Below are 25,449 nucleotides of genomic sequence, written 5' to 3' on the forward strand. Positions count from 1 at the left end.
GGGTACAGCACATTTATGCCATTATTCTAAACATTTTTTTGTAGTTCAAATTTCTTTGGGGTCCTTTTATGCTGCAAAAAAGTGGTTACCACGGGGCGTGCTCAGGCGTCCCGCAGTAATTTTTCCATGTGCGCACGCTTCCCACGCACTAAAAAATAAACTTTATTTTTTTAGCGCTGGGGCGAATTGGGGGCAGAGAATAGGCACATTCTGCACTATTCAGTTAGTGCTGCCTCATTGCCGCATGCTGATTAATGTGTAGTTAGCGTGTCAGCCCTTACCGCCTACAAAATGGGTGCAGTTTAGAGCTCACATGCTATTGGCCATATGCTAATGGGAACAAAATTAATGGTCATGAATGCTGGAAATTTTTAAAAGATCAGCTATTTTACTTATGTGGCAAAAGTGACCTTAGCATGCGGGAATAACCCAAGTAAGCCCATGCTAAGGCCACATTTTACCGCAGCTTACTAAAAAGGCCCCTATATTAACTATTTCCAAAAAACAAAAACTACAATAACATAAAAAATGTAAACATAAACCAAACACAGGCATCTGAGGTCAAACTAAAAATTAGTAGTCATACTCCCCAATAATCAAAACCATTTAACCGTTCAGGAACCGGTTAAATGGCACTTAACCAACTATCCAGTAATATTCAGCAGGGGATAGCCTGTTATCCCCTGCAGAATATTCCCAGCTTGCATCAAATACAAATCAACTTATTGAATCGTGTGAACATGATCCGGATGAAGTCTCCCTGAAAGGAGTGTTTAGTGATGAATCGGTTTTAGCAGCTGCGTAAGACTGAGAACGCTGCAAAGAAGGCTTATGCTTGGAACATCAACCGATTTTCAATTGGATATACTTGATTGACTATTGGAATAGTGTTGGATGACTGGTGATACAAGTTGAACTCGCTGGAGTGTTGCCATCCTTTGAACATTTGTAGAAGGAAATATGAAAATGGCTTAAGCCATTCTGTTTAGATTCTAAAGATCATTTTTTTGCAACACAGAGCATTGGACATTATTACAGTTCTTATAAAGTTGATCAATGGTAAAAGAATATTTGACTGGGGACTTTACCTGAATGTATGAATGGGAAGAGTTTATGTTTAATAAATACAACAACGAAGGACATTGTTGATATTTTTGTATGTATAAATATGAAAGGTGTATTGAAGTTATCATTAGTCAAATGAGATAGGTTGATATATATGTGACTAATCAAGGAATGTTTAACCCTTTTAGTGGTAATAAGTACAGCTTGTATCTAGGGGATAACTGGCAATATCACCTGATATAGCCGGCTATGTCTGGATATTCAATTCATATCCGGCTATTGAAAGCTGGCACATCATGCAGCTCAAATAACTGGTTTATTTTTAGCTGGTTTAAAGTTAACCAGCTATCTTCTAATATCAACGTAGCCGGTTAACTTTAAAATGGCTAAAAGTAATCCGGATATTCAGTGCCAGTCACCGTAAACAGCCCAGCATTGAATATCCGGGCTGACAGCCAACTGGGGGAGTTAGCTAGGCTCCCTTCCACATTCTGAATATCAGCCCCATAGTCCACAAGCTACATAATTATCCAACTTGGCCCAATGGTTCCTCTTCTCTCCACAAGTCTGTACGTTTTCTATTATCCATTATTGTAAACATTTATATGCGTATATGCCCACAACATTCTGCCTAAGTGCTATTCTTTAAATATACCCACACAGGGTTGAAGAGTGAGCAGGATACTGTAAGTTCCGTGTGTTTTTGCTACATTTAGGTGCCCACACTTATGCCCGTTCTAGGATTGGTGTAATTGCAGTTGTCTAGATGTTAAGCATGTCGATAAGTGGAAGGTAGGCGCCTTGATTTTGTTATAGAATAGGTTCCTACTGTGTGCCCTTGAGGCACCTAAATGGTGGTGCTCAGGTATAGAATTGCCCCCTTAATTACTACATGCTACCACACAGTAGTTTTTTGGCTTGAGGCTGTCCCTTAAAGAGCTTAAAATCAAACTAGGAACCTATAGTAACAGGAGGCCACAGTGAGGACCAGGATAGCTCCTCTTTGTAAGGAAGAAGGTCTGTGGAGGAGTGGGAGAGGGGAGAGAAAGTCTGAAGAAGATAAGAAAGATAGGTGAGGAGAGAGAATGTCTTGTAGAGATTGTGAGGGTGGAAGAAGGAACGTGGCCTACAAAAACGTTTTGATTTCTGTAGCTCTTGTGAACCAGTTTACCTGCTCTAGAACTTTTTTCCACTGAAACATTGTTTGAATATGAAAGGAAGTCCTACCCCAAACAGGCAGGTATTAGACAATCTCTGTATGTTATTCGTGACTAATGTTTTGTTTTGAAAGATGTTTAGTTTACACCGGATGTTTTTGGTAAGGATTTCTGTGGTTTAAATGTCATTGCTACAATGTCGTCTGATGTAATCTGTTCGCCTGAAAGCCGCTCTCCTGGGCCTTGACCTTTTCGACATTGATTGCAAATGATTAGTCAGGTCCATATGCTAATTTTCAACAGTGATTAAAGTACTGGAAACAAAAGAATGGAGCCTTATTTGTTCCTCCACAAAGTAGATCTTTTGATGGGCACAGTAAAAGGCAGCATTTGATGATTGCTGATCTCAAATGTGGTAGTTCAAGACAATGCAGATGAGAGAGCTCAAGAGGTGTTCTAGATTTTGTGAAATCATCAGTGTTTCATTTAAAGATACAGTGAGCACTTTTTGTTTTATTTGTCATGCTGTTATGCAGAAACCCAAAGAAACAGTTTCTCATAGTCTGAACAAAATAGTGATGAGAGTGACACCTCCTGTCATTCCCCAGCCCATGTGTTGTACACTCATCCTAAACCATCCAATCTGGGACTAGTGTCATGGCTCAGACTGCTGTATGGGACACTCGGGTACGGATATTTTGAATTCAGGACTGGTCGAGATTGGCGGCCACAAAAAAAAGTGACTCAGGCCCAAGGAGAGAAGGAAGACAGCTGCCACTACTGCGCATCTTGGAAGAGGTGCTCTTTGAGCCTAGAGCCACCGGGACAAATCATTATTTAAGGAGGAGGTTGTTGAAGGTGGTGGTCAATATAAAAGGGAAAAAAAAGAGCTAACTTGGAGATGTTGTGGAAGCATTTAGTGACCAGACATCGGGAGCATTTCTATAAGTGGACACCACCAATTTAGGTACCCTGATACCACATGGTGAGTGCCTATTCCAGAGGGTACTCGAACGTTTTGTCAGGTGGTCCACTTTTTCGACTGCTGAGTTGTTCGTGGTCTACAATATTAACTAAGACCGAGTAGGTCAGTAGACTTGCTCGGACACTAAGCAAGCCTTACATACCAGACTAAAAGAATCCGTAGTTGCTTACTTCTCCACACTAAATCCATGCATTCCAATAATGGAAGTGATATTTTCCAACATAGGTATATTGTCTAACATTCTCCCCCCCTCTCCCCCCAAAAAGGCAAAGCACTATTAAAAATTGCCTATCTTGTTTTTTTTCCTGTAACTGATTGCAAGGCAAAGGGGTTCAGAAGGCTCCACCACTGCCACTGTAACCAAACCCTGACCTCTTTGCTTCAATCCTTTTCCTCCTCATGATCAAAAGCCCCGCGCTGTTCCAAACAGCGCCCTAAAAATAGCGCCTGGACAACGCAGGGCTTTTCTGCATCGATGATCAAAGATAATGCATGCTAATCTAAGCAGCGCTATTATCGTTGATTATCATGTTGAAGTGCGGGAGAATTGCGCCCGAGCATGCGCTCAGCACAATCCTCCCGCACTTGTTTGACAGGTCTGGGCTGTCAAAAGCCCAAACCTGTCAAACAACCTGGCCCGAGGCCTGAACAACGAGGCCTCCAGCCCACCCCAAATCCTCCCCCCAGCGTTGTATTTAAATTCCCTGGTGGTCCGTGGTGTGGTGACACCCCTCCCGGCCCCCCTACCTTTCTGTTGGAGGAGGGACGCAGCCTGCCTGCCTCCCTCCTCTTCCTGTCAGTCGAAGCCCAAAATGGCGGTGCCCAGCACCGCCCCTGCATCCTGGGATGCACTGGGTGGGGCTACAGACCATGTAAGGGAGCGATTCCCTTATATGGTCTGTAGCCCCACCCAGTGCATCCCAGGATGCAGGGGGGCGGTGCTGGGCGCCGCCATTTTGGGCTTCGACTGACAGGAAGAGGAGGGAGGCAGGCAGGCTGCGTCCCTCCTCCAACACAAGGTAGGGGGCCGGGACGGGGCCGGGGGGGTGTCACGACACCACGGACCACCAGGAAATTTAAGGAGAACACTGGGGGAGGATTTGGGGTGGGCTCCAGTCCCCCCCCCCTGTCGATGGAGCAACGATTTCTGGGGGTTTCGGGGGCTGGAGACCCACCGGACCTCCAGCCCCCGTTCGCGTTTGCCTTGGGGGGGGGGAAGGGGGGCCTGCCAGCATGCTGGACAGGGCTCACCATTCCTCCCCAATGATCCGCAAAATCTAACGCCAGCTCGGAGCTGGCGTTGGTTTTGCTGCGGCCAGCGACCCAATCTTTGGCGCGCTGGTCGCTGATCATTGGGGATGAATGCGTTAAGCGCCAATTAGCATGCATTTGCAAGCTAATTGCGCTAGAAGCCCTGTTTAGCATGCATTTGCATGCTACTTGCTCTGAGAGCCCTCGAGTGCGCTGTTTCAGGCACTCGAGGGCTCTGATCATGGGTCGGCTGCAAACTCTGGCGCTAGTATGGCGTTAACAGCCTCTAGCGCCAGAGTTTGCTTTTGATCATGAGGGCCTCAGAGGGGCCTGACACTGATGTTGTCTCCCGCTTTCTTTCCATCCCTTGCTGCCCTGAGCAGCACACCACTGCTGGAAGAAATTCCTTGTGCCCTGTAGCAGTCCCTTGCAGGTCAGCCGCTCCCTCAATCCTGCTCAGCAGGAAGGAGGTGAAGCCGGGCCCGAGGACATCACCAATGCCCAAATGTAGCCTCCCCGCCCAGGGAATGTTGTTGCGGTCCATAGGAATTTGGTTCACGGTCCGGACTTCAAGTATCCCTGGCCTATTCTATAACACAGAGATTTTCAACCCAGTCCTTGGGACACACCCAGCCAGTCAGGGTTTTCAGGATATCTCCACTGAATACAATGGGGGATATCCTGAAAACCCCAGCTGGCTGGGTGTATACTGAGGACTGGGTTGAAAACCCGTGCTATAGCATCTGAACAGTCAGATTCTGTTACAGAATACTAGTGTAGCGTGGCATCAGCACTCCTAACATTTGTACGTCCACAGTTACACAAGCCAGAGATTTGATGTAACTGTGGGTGGTTAAATGTGACAAGGGTGTACGCAATTGACAATATTCTTCAATTTATACATAGAAATGGGAGCCCTGCCCATGCTCCACACCTGTGAACACCCCTCGTGTTTACGTGTTATGCCACTTATGTGCACCATTACAGAATTGCACCTTGCTGGCACTTTTGTAGGTAAGTGCACACTTAGCTGGGTATTCTGTACTTTTAAGTGCACAAGTCGCATGCAAAGGAGGACTGGTGCATGGCATCAGTCCGAGGACTGTGAAAAACACAACCACTTGGGGTGGAGGAACACCAATCCCTACGAGCAAAGCAGGTCAGTAACCGAGGAGTAGGGTGAGGAGTGCCTGGTCCTTCCAAAAACACGAGGGAGACTGGAGAATCTTTGTACACCGTATTCAGATATCAAAAAGACTCAACATAGCACAGTGTTTAGGCACTGACGCACCCACCTCAGGAGTCTGAGAATAGATGTATGGTGAATATGAGCAGACTGTGTGAAACTCGGAGTCTGAAGTGAACAACCCAGGTCGTGATATAGCGAAACCGGAAGTCTTTTCAGATTCCGAGTTTCACACAGTCTGCTCAGATTCACCATACATCTATTCTCAGACTCCTGAGGCAGGTGCTTCAGCGCCGAAGCATGGTGCTGTGTTGAGTCTCTTGATGTACCAGAATAAATTAAACTCTGGAATTTGTTGCCAGAGAATGTGGTAAAGGCAGTTAGTTTAGCAGAGTTTTTAAAAGGTTTGGACGGCTTCCTAAAGGAAAAGTCCATAGACCATTATTAAATTGGTCTTGGGGAAAATCCACTGTTTCTGGGATAAGCAGTATAAAATGTTTTGTACTTTTTGGGGATCTTGCCAGGTATTTGTGACCTGAATTAGCCACTGTTGGAAACAGGATGCTGGGCTTGATGGACCTTTGGTCTGGCCCAGTGTGGCTTATGTAATACTATATACAAGGATTCTCTAAGTTTCCCTCGTGTCTTTGGAAGGACCAGTCACTCCTCACCTTAGTCCTTGGTTAATGACCCAACCAAGGGCTGTCATCATGGCTAGACTAAAGTATGAGGGAGTGGAGGGGGTAATAAAATAGAGGGCAAAGTTCCAAGGTGGATGCAAATAAAGGCTCTGGGCACCAGACGCTAGTTCCAGATCCTGCTGAACTGAAAACGTGAAGGAGCAAGAGGAACATGCCAGCCGCTCTCCCAAATAAAGAAAAGAGGAGGGGAAGGCTACTAGAGCATGCACAAATATTCACTGGCTGTGAAAGGGAAAGTGACAGTTGCTAGAGCTCTCCTGTTGGTTAAAAATTAGGGACGGGCAGCCAGAAAATTTTCATTTTCTGTCATTTCCAGGATGCTTCATTTTATTCATTTTCATTTGGCCATTTCTCATCACAGGAGCAACATCACTGAGTGTGCACTGTTTTGAAAAAGTGTGCGTTATGCACACATGTGCAGTAGTTTGTACGTGCGCAGTAGGCATCCTCTTTTCAAAGAGTGCGCACTATTATCGGCAAACAATAAAACACAAATTTTTGCATTTTTTCTGCTCATTTTCATGTGATAATGACATGCAACAACATGGAATATGTCATTTCCATATTGTAGCAAACGAATGCCAATCCCTATTAATCCCTGCTCAGACCCATGCCAGCTACAAGAAGAGATGTCAAATTGAAAGAAACAGTCAAAGGTAATACCACCCGGAGTAGCAATTCCAGGAGAGCCTGCAATAAAAATGACAAAGAACACCAGTATGGCAACCAGGATAAAATTTATTAGCACATCAACCCCATATGGCCACATTTCGGCATCCGCCTATTTCAGGGGTATTAAGTCTTATTGGACAAAAACACGGTGCTCTGTTGACTATATAGGTCTTGCTGACTGAAGATCGTCTAATGTCGAGTAGAACTGCACGACTTCAAAAAGTGTACGGCTGTGATTCAGCCAACAAGCAGGCAGATGCTGAAAGGTGGGCGTGTTGGGTTCATGTGCCAATAGATTTTATCCTCGTTGCCATACTGGTGTTCGTTGGCATTTTTACTGCTGGGCCTCCTGGAGTTTCCATTCCAGATGGTATTTCTTTTGACCATACCAGCTACAGCCCAGCAAAACTCAGTTCCAAGATTCTGCATGTGTTTTTACAGAATTTCTTGTGCATCATTTGATTGGTAGTTTGAGCAATTCAGTGGTAAAGTACTTCATTTATTTGTGTGTGTGATGGTGTAATAGAAGCTACGCTGAATTAAATGGGACTCACCAGTAACTTAGCTCAACCTAAGGATGGCCATCCTTTTAATCCACTGTTAGAGTTCTTGATGTGAAAGACATTTCTATAACTGAGTGCATGCAGTTACACATGTCTTACGTGCATAAGTGCACAGAAAAGTGTTATGTGTGTTAGTACACTGTGCAGTGCCCTATAAGGGCACGTGTAAGTTCTAGACGCGCCAATACGTGTTTATGATAGTATTCTATAAAGGCATCGGAGATCTCATTGTTTGAAATTTTATTTTCCAAGATGTCATGTTGAGAACTTGAAAGTATACCAGCAGGTCTTCAATTAAAGATATCACATGTTTCTTAACCCCTCGTCTAGCTCATTCATTGCACTTTGGGCATGTGCCATGGGTTGTGGCTCCCTCTGGGAAGACTCCTCTGAGATCAGAGGCTTCAGAATAGCATCCATTCAGTTTCTAAAGCAGTATATAAAGGCATTAAAGAGATAAAAATCAATGTGTATACTCCGTCTGGCCAGCAGGCGTCAACTGTTGAGTGCTGGCTGAGACTCCCTCCTCTCCCCCTCAAGGGCTGTGAACATAGGGTTACCATATGTCTGGATTTACCCGGACATGTCCTCTTTTTGAGGACATGTCCGGGCAACCAGGCGGGTTTTGCCAATCTGCCCGTTTGTCCAGACAAATGGGCAGATTGCTAGCCTCCCCTCCCCTTAGTTACTACTGCCCTGGTGTTCTAGTGACCTCTTCCGCCTTCTGGGCAGGAAAGAACCCCCTCTTTCCTGCCCGGAGCACTGCCCTGCATGCATCCTTCCTGTTGGTGATCTCGGCGCTGATTCAAAATGGCCGCCGAGAGTTGAAGTGACCTCACGAGACTTCAACTCTCGGCGGCCATTTTGAATCAGCGCTGAGATCAGGAACAGGAAGGATGCATGCAGGGCAGTGCTCCGGGCAGGAAAGAGGGGGCTCTTTCCTGCCCCGAAGAGGTCACTAGACCACCAGGGCAGTAGTAAGGTAAGGGGAGGGGGTGACGGGGTGTGTGACGGGGGAGGGGAAATGTGACAGGGGGCGGAGCAAGGGCATGAAAGGGGGCAGGTGGGATGTGAAAGGGGGTGAGGGTGGGGCATGTGTCCTCCTTTTTGGGGGACAAAATATGGTAACCGTATGTGAACACAACCTCTGCAGCATCTCCATCTCCTGCTCAGACCAGCCGAATGAATGGAAACCTGACCTCGGAACCACTGTTTCCTCTAAGTTGAGCAGGAATCCTCCATCTGCGCTCCTGCTAGCGGGTCGTGCTGTTTCACTATCACATTTTCAATAGTAAGAGACAGGCAAGTTCTGCAGGACTCCAGGGAACCTGCCTCTCCCTAGAGATTGAAAACACAATATTGAATCACCACCCTCTACTGGTAGCAGTACAGTTGGAAGACACCCATTCAGCTCACGGGGAATAATGTTCAGAACTGAACCTAAGTCCTCCTTATACAGCACTGAGCCACTGGTCCAGCCCCCATTCATTTTCTGAAACCATTCTCTCTATTTTTTTTTAGGTATTACCTGGGCCGCCGAATGACGATTCTAATGACTGAACCCGAGGCTGTCAAACAGATCTTAGTGAAAGATTTCAGTAACTTCACAAACAGAATGGTGAGTGCTTGTCTGTGCTGACTTTTTTTTTTTTAACAGTCAAGAAGCCATGTTTGCATACCTCTCATCCAGGACACAGGGTTCTAAAAATCAAGATTCAGGGCCAGATGCACAAAGGTCCTGTTAAGAATCCGTCTGCATTTCCAAATCGGTAAAATTTACCGATTTAGAAACACAGAGGATTTCACAAAGAGAATCGCATGCAAATGAGCTGCTCCCCTGCCCTTCCCTCCCATCCATGTCCAGCAATTCTCTTTTCCCTGCTCTCCCTTCCCATCCATGTCCAGCATGTCTTCTCTCTTCCTGTGCCCTCCCCTCCCATCCATGTCCAGCGATTCTCCTCTCTCCCCTGCCCTCCCCTCCCATCCATGTCCAGTGATTCTTCTCTCTCCCCTGCCCTCCCCTCCTATCCATGTCCAGCAATTCTTTCTTCCCTGCCTTCCCCACAAATCCATGTCCAGCGATTCTCCTCTCTCCCCCGCCCGCCCCCCATCCATGTCCAGCAATTCTTTCTTCCCTGCCTTCCCCTCCCATCCATGTCCAGCAATTCCCCTCCCCTCCATGTCCAGCAATTTGTTCAAACCCCAACCCCACCTGCCTGCCCTCAGCTCCCCGACTTTCCATTCGTTCACCCGTACTCCCTGCCTTGAAATCTTCTGTTTACCTGAAGTCACGGAGAACCAGCAGTGAAAGCAGTAGGCAGGCAGGCAGGCTCGCCTGGTTGCTTCCCTTCCCTCTCAGCGCGTCCCATCCTCACGGAAAGGAAATTACATCAGGGGAAGGTGGGACGTGCTGAGAGGGAAGGGAAGTGACAAGGAGGCGAACCTGCCTGCCAGCCTGCTGCTTTCACTGCCGGTTCGCCGCGACTTTGGGTAAACAAAAGATTTCAAAGCAGGGAGCATGGGTTCACGAACGGAAGGGAGCGGGCAGGTGAACCGGACTTCACAAAAAAGGTGCCGGTATGCTGTACCAACGCATACCGGCACAAAAAAAGCACTGCAGACGGCTCATACACGCAGCAGTAGATGTAGCCCCTTTTTTTTTTGTTGTTGTTTTGCAAGCACAAAAGCGCGGTTTTTTTTTTTAATGGACAGACCTGTGTTTGGGGCTCCCTGCCTCCCCGCTGCTGGGAAAAAGTGGAAAAAGCCTAGAATATGTTTGCTGCTGCTCTCTGGGCTCTGAGGAATCAGCATCAGGGCTTGGTTCCACCCCCAGCTGTTCCTGCTGCTTCTTTCTATTGGCCGCAGGGCCGTGCCGACACGGTAAGCGAGGTAAGCATGGCAGGAGGGCGCCATCTTCTGGGGGGCGCCCCGCCGCACCATGCTTACCTCGCCCTCTTCTCCCCAGATCCTTGTCCTTTTTTTTTTTTGTTTAAATTTACCTCTCCGGTTCGTGGCAGCGTAGCGTTAGTGAGGAGGCGGCGCTCCCCCGCCCCGACGTGTCAGTCTCTTCCCTTCGCTCGGTTCCGCCTTCTTCTGACGTCAGAAGAAGGCGGGACACTGAGCGAAGGGAAGAAGACACGTCGGGGCGGGGGAGCGCTGCCTCCTTCTCACTAACGCTACGCTGCCGCGCGCCGGAGAGGTAAATTTAAACAAAAAGGAAAAGGATCTGGGGAGAAGAGGGCGGGTAGTGTAGCGATCGTTTTCGGAGGGGGGGGGGGCGCGCCAGCGGGGCCAACTGCAGGGGGGTGCCGGAGACCCTAGGCACGGCCCTGATTGGCCGGCTGACATCCTGGAACGCCCATCTCCCTGAAGATGGACTCTCATTGGCTGGCTGCTGTCCCAACTCCTCCTCTGTACAGGGCTTCCCTGATGACATCACTGTAGAGCTGTAAGCAGATTGGTAGGGCTGATGCTGGGCTACAGGGATAGATGGGGGAATAAGGAAGGGCAGTGCTGATGTTGGGCTACTGAACAAGTTCAAATTTTTGGTCCTTTATTCTGTAATTGATGAGGGTTCGTCTGTGTTCCTACATGTGACCAAAGTGAGAAATTCTTCTGGCTTGTGGTTTGTGTGGGGATCTATATCAGTCTGACTTGTCTGACTTTTCCAATAGGACACGTATTGCTGTTGTGTATATTCACTGCTGCCTTTTTAAAGGTACAGCTAATTTATTTGTTACATTTATTTATTTGTTACATTTGTATCCTACATTTCCCCACCTATTTGCAGGCTCAATGTGGCTTACATTATACCGTAGAGGCATTCGCTATCTCCAGTAGAGAAATACAGAGAGTTGTTGTGGTCGAATAAGGTTCATGTGTTATAGACACATTGGTGAATTGTAGAAGGGAAGAGTTGTGTAGAGTCTATTACGAGCTTTGGTTTCATTGTGTTGCAAGGTTTAGGCAGGTAGGGTCGATTGGGAATGCCTTTTTGAACAGGTTGGATTTTAGTGATTACTGGAAGTTCAGGTGATATCACATAAAATAGCCAGGGAACAGTGAGCTTGTGACATCTTAACAGATGTAAACCACTGACTGTATTTACAGAAAGGCTATATCACATTACTACTACTATTTAACATTTCTATAGCTCTACAAGGCATACGCAGAGCTGTACACCATACACAAAAAAGACAGTCCCTGCTCAAAGAGCTTACAATCTAGATAAGACAGGTAAACAGACAGAACAATTAAGGGGAAGGGAATAAATAGGTAAGGTTAAAGGACAGGGCAAGTGAGTAGTGGTTAGGAGTCAAAAGCAGTGGTAAAGAGGTGGGTTTTAAGTTTGGACTTGAAAACGGCCAAAGACGGGGCTAGACGCACAGGCTCGGGAAGTCTATTCCAGGCGTGGGGTGCAGCAAGACAAAAGGAACGGAGTCTTGAATTAGCAGTAGAGGAGAAGGGGACGGATAAGAGAGATTTATCTACAGAACGGAGTACTCGGGGGGCGTAGGAAGAGACGAGAGTGGAGAGGTACTGGGGAGGAGCAGAGTGAATACACTTATAGGTCAATAACAGAAGCTTGAACTGAATACAGAAGCATCACATGTGGAATAAACAATTATGATATCATAAGCAGAGTCCACAGGTTGAGCCAACTCTGAAACCATGACATCAGTCGCTTTTCCCAGGTTGATTCAATCACGACAAGCCCAACACGTGATCTTTTCTGTGTTTAGGTCAATTCCCACCGGACAGTTCCCATCTGGACAATTCCCACCTAGGACAATTACCACTGAACCAATTCCCTAATGGTATTTGTGTGTTCAAAATTGGTGGTGTTAAGGTTTGCTACATAGGCTCTGAGTATGTATATGATTTTTGTTGATGTTGGACAGACTATCTCTCTATATATAAAAGGCAAAACCAACGTTCTATGAAGCCTCCAGCCGGAAGTGTGAAGGGGGCGAGATATCCGGTTTCCCTATGAGTGTCTGCCCCGCCCTCTCTGTAACACAGTCAGTGAAGGAAAACAGCAGAGCACGAAATCAAATCGCTGGCTCTGTAACAGTGAAGGACTCAGAGGGGGGAGGGGAGAGAGGCCAGAGGGCAGGGACACACACACTCCCACATGCACACAGAAGAAAACATTGCTAGCCCCCGTTTCATTTGCATCAGAAACGGGGCTTTTTTACTAGTTTATTATAAATCCTCCATCAAGTGCACTCTAAGGCATTATTTAGGAGTATCTCAAGAAATGCTACTCACACCTATATACATAGTGCCCACCCATATTAGCTCTGGGCCCACCCAAAATGTCAGATCTGGCTACGCCACTGCTTTCAGGTCCTGACATTACACTCTTTTTTTTTTTTTTTTTTAATGGGGAAATAGAAATGTGTCTATCAAATCAACTTGGCATAAACCAATTTTAAATATGAAAAATCTGGGATTGCTGAAGCTGCAGCAAGAGGTGCTGGGTTAGCCATGGTGATGTTCTATTTCGTTTCATTCATTAATTACATGTTCATTTAGCATATAGCAATTTACATCATTGAACAAAACAATCAATTTATTCTTATTATCCAGGTCACCACAATGATACTGCACCCTCCATCGCATTAACCCTCCACCATGCCCACGTATAAATTAACCTGGCACATTTTCCATTGGTAACAAGCATTTGAAGTCATCCCTGAGCATGGCTCTGGTGAGAAGGCATTCCCCAAATGTGATGCAACAACAGCCACAACAAAAATGCAATCCCATATCCACACGAGATTATATTCTTCTTCTGTCAAAAGGCAGTTTGAGGTAGTCGGTGGAGGTTAGTGGAAACGAAGTCTGTATCTGAATTGAAGGAAACATGGGACAAAGTACATAGGTTCTCTAGGAGAGAGGAAGGGATAGTAGATGACATGGATGGACAGACTGGATAGGCCATTTGGTCTTTATCTATCTTTATTTTTCTATGTTTTTTTTTACATTATTTTACTATACTTTAAATTATTTGATGTTTCATAGTACATAAAACTCAAGGCGAATTACAATAAAAAACCATATACAGTACATTTCTCTGCTTCCTTAACCAAAATGTCATCCATTTAGCCTTTCTCGAGAAAGCACTTTCTAAAACAAAGCTTAAATCTTTCGTAGCAATGAGTTTGACAGAGTTCTAAAGGCAATGCATTCAACAATTTAGGCCCTCGTACTTCAAAAGAACCTGTACAAGTAGTTTGCATTTAACCTTGCTTAGTATTTCTAGGAGACCTTGTGAAGATGATCTAAGTTGCCTAGTTGAGTTATAATAATACTTCAGTAGGTCCAAGAGATATGATGGATTTTCTAATCATGTAGCATTAAAAGCCAAACATAATCATTTGAAACTAATACTCTGCTCAGTTGGTAGCCAGTGCAGCTCTGCCAACAGTAGCATAACATGGTCAGTTGACGTTTTCTTCTTCATTAACTGGGTTGCTGTATTCTATGCCAGTTGTAATCTGTTTACTTGGTATTTGGGCAGACCACAGTATTAAATCATTACAATAATCCACCCTGGAAGTCATATAAGCATGTACAGTGTTAAAGGTCCCTTTTACTAAGCCACAGTAAAAAGTGGCCTGTGCTAGTTTTGGTGCGTGAAATTGGCACATGCTGGGCTATTTTTTACCATTACGGGTAAAAAGGCCTTTTTTAATTGGGGCAGTAAACGGCTGTGCACTAATATTAAAATTAGCACCTGGTTGTTTACTGCCTGAGCCCTTACCGCCACCTGTTTAGAAGGCAGTAAGGGCTTATATGGTACTTGTGCGGTAATCTGGCAGTGCACGTCAATGTGGCCATGCTGCCGATTACCACTGGGAATGCCCCCCACGGTAGAAAATTATTTTCCACTGCAGGAAACTGCACGCGCCAACTTCGGAACTATCGCCAGGTGCCTGCGCTACCCCAGAGGTAGGGTTGATTTGGTGCGTGCTACCCACACGGTAGCCCTACTGCAGCTTAGTAAAAGGGCCCCTAAGATGGCAAGATCAAGAAGGGAGCGTAAGCTAAAAAGTGACCGTAAACTAGCAAAAGCTGATTGAACCACAGATGAAATCTGTTTGTTAACTTTAGACTTTTATCTAACTAAATGTTTTAACTTCAGTTTTTTCAGTTAAAGTAATATCATCTATACAAGCTGTTTCTGTGTCATCCCAACCTATTTCCCTTCCACAGTCCCTACAAGTAGTGAGGAGCCACACCCCTTGAGCATAGGAGCGAGCTCTGTAGTGCTGTGGGTTCTTGAGCACCCCCAATATCGAACAAACTCCTTAACTGTGTCCATGGGGGGGTGGGGGGGGGGAATTTCCATCGGGTTTACCACCCCTAATCATTTTGAAAAGTTGGCTCCTATGCCCTTGAGGACTAGACCAATTTTGGCATGCAGGTCTATACAACATTATAGGGAGCCCCCCCCCCCCCTCCCCAGACAATCTCACAGTTTCTCTCCAGTTCCTCATAAAATCTAGTAAACAGCTGTGTTTTCAAATCCATACAAAATGCTAAAAGGTCACACCACCCTGTGTGTGGGTAAAAGTATGTTCATTGAGCGGAGGCATTTACATGGGTAAGCGTGTGTGGGAATTGCAACAATCAACGTCGTTTGTCATTTCAAAACCATATGTGTTTTTAATCAGAAAAAGCACCCACAGAATTTTTTTTTTAAAGGGGGGGAGGTGTAAGTACATGCAGGTACTTTTTCTCAGGGAGATTGTCAAAGTGAAAGTGAGCATATTTTCAGTTTGAAAACTGCAGTGTGGGCAGCATGAGAACTGCGCTCAGGGCTAGCCTAACCACAAGGCAAGACTAGATGATTGCCTAGGACAACAACTTCTTGAGGGAGAGGGCAGCAACAGTTAAAACAAATCAATGGGTTTTGGAATCAATTTATTTTGTTGATCTTATTTAAGTATATGTAAATATAATGGTCCCCCCCCCCCCCCAAAAAAAAAAAATCAATGGGTCCTGACAGCCACACCAATCCAAAGGACCGTTAGCATTATTTTTACCTGCAGGAAGGGCAGGAATTTTGAAATCGCCCGTTTACCTGGGTAAATACTTTTGGAAATAGCCCTTGCTTTGATGTCCATTTATGTGTTTTTATAGGATTTTTGTGAGATGATCATGACTAGGGTTACCATATTTTATCCCCCAAAAAGGAGGACACCTGCCCCATCCCCACCACACACCTGCCCTGCCCCCTGTCACACCCTCGCTCCACCCCCTGTCATATTTTTCCCTCCACCCTGTAACATACCCCGTCGCCCCCCCCTCCCCATCACCCCCTCCCCTTACCTTACTACTGCCCTGGTGGTCTAGTGACCTCTTCGGGGCAGGAAAGAGCCCCCTCTTTCCTGCCCAGAGTGCTGCCCTGCATTCATCCTTCCTGTTGCTGATCCTCGGCACTGAGTCAAAATGGCCGCCGAGAGTTGAAGTCTCGCGAGGTCACCAACTCTCGGTGGCCATTTTGAATCGGCTCCGAGGATCAGCAACAGGAAGGATGCATACAGGGCAGCGCCCCGGGCAGGAAAGAGGGGGCTCTTTCCTGTCCAGAAGGCGGAAGAGGTCACTAGACCACCAGGGCACTAGTAAGTAAGGGGAGGGGAGTCTAGCAATCTGCCCGTTTGTCCAGAAATCCGGACAAACGGGCAGATTGGCAAAACATGCCCTCAAAAAGAGGACATGTCCGGGTAAATCTGGACATATGGTGACCCTAATCATGACTGTTGAGATTAATTATCAAAGTCTTTGAAGGAAGGGGAGAAGTGGAAGGAGTAAAGAACTGACAGTTAATTAAGGGGAGTTGAAGGCTGAAGGGCACCAAGTAGTCTGGCCTTGATTGTCACGGTCTGTCAATGTCGGTCCTGCTGAATCACCAGTGCCCCAGGTACAGTTATATATTTATTTGTTACATTTGTATCACACATTTTCCCACATACTTATAGGCTCATTGTGGCTTACATAATTCCAGAGAAGTGGTTACAACTCCAGTAAAACGGATACAAGGCTGTTTTTGTTGATTAGTTAAATGAAGCTAAAGTGGGTTAACCATGTGAGGGATTGTGAGACCGAAGTTATGAGTTTTATGTTCCTGTTGTGTTTCAGTTATGTTATGTTGCAGTAATTGGTGATTATGTTGGATCAGTGGGATATGCTTTTTTGAAGAGATGCGTTTTCAGGTTTCTGCGAAAGGTTAGGTGGATGTTTGTGATTTTCAGGGCTTTAGATAAAGCATTCCAAAGTTGTGTGCAGCCATAGGAAAAACTGGACGTGTGTGTTGATTTGTACTTCAGTCCTGTCCATCTTGGGAAGTAAAGGTTTAGGTATGTTCTTGCTTCTTCGGATGTGTTTCTCGTTGGTAAGTCGATCAATTCAGTCTTGTATCCCGGAGCTAGACCATGGATTATTTTATGAATCATTATGAACCATGGTGCATATTTTGAAAGCGATACATTCCCTGATTGGTAGCCAGTGTAGTTTTTCTAGCAGGGGTCTTGCGCTTTCAGATCGTATTTTTCCAAAGATAAGTCTGGCTGCTGTGTTCTGAGCGGTCTGAAACTTCTTTAGAATATGTTCTTTGCATCCCGCGTATATGCCGTTACAGTAGTCGATATGGGTTAGTACCATGGATTGAGTCAGATTATGGAAAGTTTCCCTCGGGAGGAATACCAGTTACAGTTATTTTTATTTATTTATTACATTTATATCCCACATTTTCCCACCTATTTGTAGGCTCAATGTGGCTTACATAGTACCGGAAAGGCGTTACAGACTCCGGTGTAAACAAATACAAAGTGATGTTGTGGTAAGATAAAGTTCATGTGGCACAGCTGCACTAGGGAATTGTATAACGGAGGAGTTGTGTTATGTCCATTACGTTCTTTAGTTTTGTTGTGTTGCAAAGATCAGGCATTTGTGTTGAATTGGTAGGGTATGCCTTTTTAAACAGGTTAGGTTTTAGTGTTTTCCGGAAGTTTAGGTGGTCATTCGTTGTTTTCAAGGCTTTTGGTAATGTGTTCCACAGTTGTGTGCTTATGTAGGAAAAACTGGGTGCGTAAATTGATTTGTATTTGAGTCCTTTGCAGCATGGGTAGTGCAGATTTAGATACGTTCGTGTTGATTCGTATGTGTTTCTAGTTGGTAGGTCAATCAAGTCTGTCATGTATCCAGGAGCTTCACCGTAGATAATTTTGTGAACCATAGTGCAGATTTTGAAAGCAATGCGTTCTTTGGAAGCCAGTGTAGTTTTTCGTGGAGGGATTTTGCACTTTCAGATCGCGTTTTTCCGAAGATAAGCCTAGCTGTCGTGTTTTGAGTGGTCTGGAGTTTCTTTAAGGTTTGTTCTTTGCATCCCGCATAATTTCAGTAGTCTACATGGCTTAGTACCATTGATTGTATCAGGTTGCAAAATGTGCCCCTCGGGATGAATTGTTTCACGCGTTTGAGTTTCCACATTGAGTGGAACATTTTCTTTGTTGTGGATGTCACTTGGCTCTCTAGTGTTAAGTTGCGGTCCATTGTAACGCCGAGGATTTCCAGGCTGTTTGAGATAGGGAGAGTGTATTCTGGGGTGTTGATAATAGTGGGGTTATCCGCGCTGTGTGGTGATGAGAGGATGAGAGACAGTGTGTTTTTTCTTTGTTTAGTTTTAGGTGAAATGCATTTGCCCAAGAGTCCAAGATGTTCAAGCTGATCTTGATTTCGTTGGTGATTTCTGTCAGTTTAGATTTGTAAGGAATGAATATTGTGACATCGTCTGCATAAATGAAAGGGTTAAGGCCTTGGTTGAATAAGGACTTGGCTAGTGGGGTCATCATTAGGTTGAAGAAGATCAGTGATAGCGGTGATCCTTGTGGTTCTCCGCAGTCTGCTTTCCACGGTGATGATATGTTTGAGTTTGATTTTACTTGATATGTTCTTGTGGTTAGGAAACCCTTGATCCAGCTAATTATGTTTCCACCAATCCTGAACTTATCTAGTAATCTTATTAATATATTATGGTTTACCATGTCGAATGCACTAGACATGTCGAATTGGAGGAGGAGGATGTTTTTGCCTGTTGCTATTTCCTGCTTGAATTTAGCTAGGAGAGTGAGTAGTACTGTTTCTGTGCTGTGGAGGGGGCAAAACCTGACTGTGATTTGTGTAATATTGAGAATTTGTTTATATAATATGTAAGTTGTTACCGGTTGTGAACCCTTGTGCTGTTCCTAGAATAGAGGCACCAGGCCCGAACGCCAGAGTACAGTTCCAGAACAGGCAGTCGGAGAAGCCCAGTGCTTCACCTGCGATGACCGCTATTCCCTAAAGGTTGAGCCCCTGGGTGCAGGCAACCAGCAGGACTTCAGGAGGGTTTGGGCAGAACTGGGCTTCCAGGATAGGGAATCTAGGCAGCACAGACATGAAGCAGAGAAGCCTTATCCAGTGGGCAACCACCGATTCAAGCCAGGAGAAAAGGGCAGACAGCAGGAGGTGGCAGAGTCAGGTTCAGGCCAAGGTTCAGGCAGGCGGCAATCAGAAGGCAGAGTCAGGTTCAGGCAAAGGTTCAGGCAGGTAAGACAACAAGAGTAAACGCACCAGTGCTATCCAATAAAGTAGTAGCTGAGGCAAAGAAACATTGAATGATTCCTTTCTTAAGAGTTGAAGGCATCTGACGTCAAAGGAAGACCACACCCTAACTGTGCACACCGCAACTTGAAGGTGCACTGGGATGATGCGCTGTAGCCTGAGGGCGCGCCGAGATGACACACGTAAAGAAGACAGAGCTACATGCGTTACACCCAGCACATCTGAATCAGGAACGCCGCAGCCGCACATGCCTGACACGTGTCTGATTCTGGGTTTCTGACACTGATTGCGCTCATAGGGCCAGATTCAGTAAATTGCGCCCAAAGATAGGTGCCATTATGATCCGTGCTCTGTGTGAATTCTATAATAGCAGCACAGGCTGGTGTAAATGCTCACACCTAAGCATTGGTAGTTATGCGTGGAAAAGCAAGAATTATATAACATCATTTTATAAATTTCAGCCATGCCCCCGACCTGCTCATACCCCTCCCATATCCATGTCTGCATCCACTTTGGAGTTGCGTGCCATAGAAATTAGGCGCAGTGCCTTGTAAGACACTTTCATGCATAACTATTAATTGGCTCCAATTAGCTCTAGTTAAGGCCAATTAATGGATGCTTAGCATCAACTGAGTGCTGATTGACCAATTAAGCTACACATGTACATGAAGACCGTGCACAAAATTCTGAGCCTAACTTTAGGTGCCATTTATAAAATCCAGGGAATAACGATTTAGTAAATGTTTTGTCTGCATTGGTTACCAGCAAACTATTTCAGTAAAATGAATGAAATCCCCTACCTTCCTCACCCTAACTCTGCCTGTTTTCACGTAGTGCATTAAGGTACATTATTAAATGAGACCCTGAGTTTGTGCCTGTTGCCCAGGGACACAAGAAACATTAGTGGGGAGAAGCAGGATTTGAATTCTAGCGTTTCTGATTCTGAACCCACTGCTTTAATCATTAGTCTATTTCAAAGATTACAGCGTACATAACACCTCCTAAAGGCATTTACCTAATACCAGAGAAAGTAGTACAAATTTAAATAAAGCATTGTGACATATCTGCTGGTATAAGTTATTACATCTAAAAAAACTTATGTAAAATGCATATTAAATAGCCTAACACTTCATTGAGGAGCAGAAATTGTGCATTCAACTTACTTCAGAAGCTGTGCACAGCTCCAAGGCAAGACCCCTCATTCTCTCTCTCTCTCACCCCTTCCCCTGCACTCAATTCCCCAGACCTATCCCCTCTCTTTCTCAACCATCATTGCAGGCACATTCTGTTCTCTTTCTCCTGACTTCTGAAAATCATCCACTCTTTGCTCCCCATAATCACCTTCCCAGGCTCAACTACTTTCCCCCCCCCCTCCCCTAGGGTTACCATACATCCAGTTTTACCCGGACATGTCCTCTTTTTGGTTGGGTTTTGCCAGCCTGCCCATTTGTCTGGATTTGCAGACGAATGGGCGGACGGGCAGGCGGGCGTCCTATCTTCCCCTCCCCTCCTTTAACTTACAATGGTGCCCTGGTGGTCTAGTGATCTCTTTGGGGCATCTGCAGACTGTCTTTCTCCTGGCACCGAGAGTTCAAGTCTTGCAAGGTCACCGCTTGAACTCTTGGCAGCCATTTTGAATCGGTGCCAGGAGAAAGACAGTCTGTAGATATGCTGGGCAGGAAAGAGGAGTCAATACGAAATGTCTCACTTGATCTAAATATTCTTGCCACTGAGGGTCCTGTTTACTAAACCTCGCTGTAGACACACTAACACTAGAGACACTCATAGGGATATATGTTAGTGCACCTTAGTAAATAGGGCCCTAAATGTAATCTGCTCTATTGTGGCGCTGACAGCCAGCTGTTTATCCAGCAGATAGAGCTGGTTGTCGGCGTTACAATAAGACGGATTACATTTAGTGTGCTACTTAGCTTTAAATTTAGACACAAGACAAGAACATCAATGTGTTCTTCACGTTTGGGTCTGCTATTTCTCACAACCAGCACGCAAGGTTTTTTCAGAGGCTTCCTTTTGCTTACCAAAGCAATCAAAACCATTAGATTTTGAAGATAGAATGGTGAGAGAAGCCTGAGAATCGTGGAAAATCCTCTCTTCCAACACCCTAACACCTGCTCGGACCTGGCGTTATTTTTTACATTGGTAAGGTGCCTTTTTTCGGGTGCTCTTTTCTGATCATTGGGGAGGAATACAACATGAGCTTGACTACATTTGCATGCAATGTGCGCTAAGGCCTGGCATGCTCGGATCATTCTGCGCTGGTAAATGCGGGCGCTAGTACAACGGTAATGACCTCTAGCACTCGCGTTTACTTTTGATCATCGGCACCTTAGTGCGTAAATGCAAGGAGGCGGAGCATGGACAGGACATTGGTGGGGCTTCCACTTAAGCATGTATTACAGAATACTGCAAATTACACCCTAAAGTGCCAAATTTACATCTGTTATTGACATGGTGTAAGTAGGTGTGCCTAATTTTTGGCACCTAGATTCCAATTTACGCTAGTTTCTAAGCAGGGCTTTTTTTGAGGGGGTACTTGGGGGTACTGAGTACTGGCACCTTTTCCATTGTCTGCTAAAAATGACCCATGGACCCCAAGTTTTAATGATAGAGCTCAGGTTTAACACACCAATTCTGTCTTGTAATAGATTCTGTAACTGGTTGCAGGGGGCCTGGCTCTTATGGGGTGGGTCCCTCAGTGATCATCCCACTCCTGAAGGGTGGCCTGGCATTTGAGTACCGGCACCTTTTTTGCTAGAAAAAACACACCGTATAAGAGAATCTTGGTGCCCAGATGCTGTTACAGAATTCACTCTCAGTGCGCTGCATCTAGGCACCTAAATTTGGCGTTCAGTTATATATTTTCCCCTATTATGTCAGTTGTATGTGCATTTGTTGTTTTCTCGGGAGCAATTTCTTGAAATGAGTTAGTTTTGTGCATACCGTACCACGTGAATGTGCTCACGATCCCACAGTTTGGTTGTGCTTTTAGTTGTAACTCTTCCCATCTCTCTCTGCTATGAGCAGGATCAGAACATCAGGGGTGTAGCCAGGTCCATTTATGTGGGTTCCCAAAGGTGGACCGAGGGGGTCTGATATTTTCTCCCCCTTTCCTCTGCCCCCCCCCCCCCCCGGCAATAAAATATTACCTTTGTTGGCAGAGATGCCAAGCCCCGCCAGCCGAAGATGTCTCCTGCCTGAGTCCCGCCTGTCTTGAACAATCAGCACTTAATTCAGCAGGCGTGCTTTGGCCGCTAATGCCAGCTCTCCCGCACATGCTGAGTTCAGGTCTAACTGAGCATATGCGGGAGTGCCGGCATTAGCAGCTGAAGCACCCCTGCTGAATTAAGTGCTACTCGTTCAGCACAAGTGCGACTTAGGCAGGAGACATCTTTGGCTGGCGGGGCTTGGCATTCCCGCCAGCCATGAAAGCAGAGGGGACCTGAACCGAAGCACTAGCTGCCACTGAGGCTGCCAGACGGCACATGGCAAAGGGGAGCTGGTTCCTGAAGGCCAGCAGAATGCAGACCCTGGAAAAAGTCCATTCCTGTGCTGTTGATTGCCTATGAAGAGCAAGGTAGAGGAGAGGGGAAGAGAAAAAAGAGGACAAGGGGAACATTGATAGGGAGGGGGAGAGGAGCACAAACAAGTAGAGAAGAGAGAGAGAAAGGGTGTGAAAGGACTAAGGAGATGAGGGGAAGAAGTGAGAGGGGAAGAGAAAAAGGACAAGGGGAACATCAACAGGGAGGGGATAGAAAAGAGGAACACAAACAAGTGGAGGAGACAGAGAAAGGTTATGAGGGGAGGTTGACAGGCAATGAGGAGAGGAAGTAAGGAAAGTAAAAGAGGGGTGACAAGAGATTGGTGGGAGAGACAGTAAAGGAAGTGGAAGACCTAAGAAAAGACAAGAGGGGAGATGTGGAAAATGGAGAGGGAGAGGAAAGAGGAAAAGTTAGTCTAGTATCTCTCAACAAGAGGAATGAAACTAACCTCCCTTCTTTCGGTTCTCTCATACTCATCCTTCTGTCTCGGTAAAGAAGACCGAAAGTCTCTTGCTCAACAGCACAATGCAATACATAATTAACTGCACAAGCTACAGAGCCTTTCATTTACTGATTTTTGACTGCTTTCCAAGAGAGAAATTTCCACAGGCAGTCTGTGTGTCAGGTGGTGAAAATGTGCACAAACTGTTTTTGTTGTTCTTTAAGCTGTAGAGAAAGCCGTGAATAGAGGGCTGTCTAGCAGTATTCACGGTCAAAAAAATTCTTAGTCTAGGTGGGATACAAATCTATATAAATAAAATCCCCCCTCAGAGTTCTGAAGCTCACTCCATCTGTGGCAGTGAAGCCCTGAACTCCTGTCCTCCTGGTAGGCTAGGCTACTATTGGGACTACTCACCCTCAGTACTCAGCCACGCCCATCTGCTCCCTATAAAACTCACCCTCAACGTTCTATTGGCTTCTGACGTCACTGAAGCCAAGGTTCGTATGTTCAAAGCTCTGAAGCCTCGAAAAACACAGTCTCTGGGCCCCGCCCTTGCGTCAAACGTTATGACGTTGAGGGCGGAGGCGGAGCAATTCACCGCCCTCGCGTCAAATGTTATGACGTTGAGGGCGGACCAATTCACCAACATCGACGACGGGGGGGGGGGGGCAGGGGGGCCACAGGAAAGCCTTCCTAGCGCCTGTTTCATTGGCTCCAGAAACGGGCCTTTTTTTACTAGTAATACATAAGAATACATAAAAACTGGACAACTTATACATAACAAATAAAAACATAAAATGTAAAACCAGATGTCACAAATAATAAAATAAAATCATCTAAATGTACTTGTGTACAGAGAACTACCTACTTTTAAATGCGAAGAAGGACAATCACATAGAGCCACTCTACATTATCAGATCGACTACCTAAAACAACACAGGAAAGCCTCTAACACTACAGAATGCTTGCTGAAATGTAACTGCTTTCTAAAAAGCAAGGTCAAGGGCTTTTCCATTAGTTCATCTTTCCATCGAGTTTGTTCTCTTAATTTCATTCCATTTTAGCAGGCACCATTTTTTTTTTTTTACCAAAGCATCTATTTTTACAACTAGGGCATTCTGACATGACAGAAAAAAAAGAATTGCTTTTTTTCCCCACTATTTTAAAATGTTCCTGATGGGAAATAACACAAAACTGTTAAACGTGAAAGAATATTTCAGTTGTGGAGTGATCCATCAACGGATTCGAATCCCAGGGCTGCCGTGAACCTTTTTTTTTTTTTTTTTAAAGTTTAGATTTAGTTCACACCTTTTTTCAGTTGTTGTGCAAGATGAGTTACATTCAGGTTTGGTAGATATTTATTTACTTCCAGTCTTCTCCCACTGTTCTTCAAGGGGATGGGATTTCCCTTCAAGGCCCTGGTGTAGAGCTCCCTCCAAACAACCACTTGGACATATATGGGGATGCTCCAACTTGCTTTGCTGACGACAGCTGCGAACCAATCACTGTTTTGAGGTCATCTTTGTGTCCGAAGGTTGTACATCATTAGTTAAACACTATTATTACACACACTTCCTCTATCTGTGTCTATGATCCTTTTCAAAATCACTGGTCTACTGGGACCACTGGTTTCTCAGTTACAGGGCAAGTGGCATTCCTTGGTCAGCTGCTACGCGCACCCCCCCCCCCCCAGGTGCAACGTCATCCACCCCCCCCCCCCCCCCAGATTCAGCATGACACCACCTCGGCGCATTACCTTCAAGCCCCCCCCCCCCCAGGGTGCATTCTTCTTATCTGTTGGGGGTGCTGGGAGCAGCCACGCGGCTGTTGGCTCCTCTGGTTCCCTGTTTCCTCTGCCCCGGAACAGGAAGTAACAGCAGAGGGAGCAGGGAACCAGCAGAGCCGAGTTTGGAGAAACCCAACTCAAGAGCAGAGCTACTGTGTGCCAGATAATTCTTGTTTGGAGATATCTGTTTGGAAAGGGATCCCAGAAAAGAGAGACTGATACTTTGTTAGAAGAGGATAGGTTTGCTCTGTACAGTGGCGCACCGAGGGCAGGGCGGTGGGGGCGATCCGCCCCAGGTGCACGCTGCAGGGAGCAGCCTCGCGGCTGTTGGCTCTGCTGGTTCCCTGCTCCCTATGCACGGAACAGGAAGTAACAGCAGAGGGAGCAGGAAACCAGCGGAGCCGACAGCCGCATGGCTGCTCCCTGCACCCCTCCTGCAGCGTGCATCCAGGGAGGACCACCCTCACC

The 25,449-nt window shown here is 45.8% G+C and overlaps 1 protein-coding gene across 4 annotated transcripts in view; it reads left to right on the forward strand.

The window, feature by feature from the left end:
• TBXAS1 (thromboxane A synthase 1) overlaps positions 1–25,449 on the forward strand; it is a 417,384-nt gene that overhangs the window by 169,519 nt on the left and 222,416 nt on the right. For all 4 annotated transcript variants that reach the window (XM_030213914.1, XM_030213915.1, XM_030213913.1 and 1 more), the window contains one exon: positions 9,102–9,198. In XM_030213914.1, the coding sequence (XP_030069774.1) occupies positions 9,102–9,198 (97 nt within the window). The remainder of the gene's footprint in view (positions 1–9,101; positions 9,199–25,449) is intronic.

The sequence above is a fragment of the Microcaecilia unicolor genome, chromosome 9 (genome assembly GCF_901765095.1).
Source record: "Microcaecilia unicolor chromosome 9, aMicUni1.1, whole genome shotgun sequence".
Classification (NCBI taxonomy): Eukaryota; Metazoa; Chordata; class Amphibia; order Gymnophiona; family Siphonopidae; genus Microcaecilia; species Microcaecilia unicolor.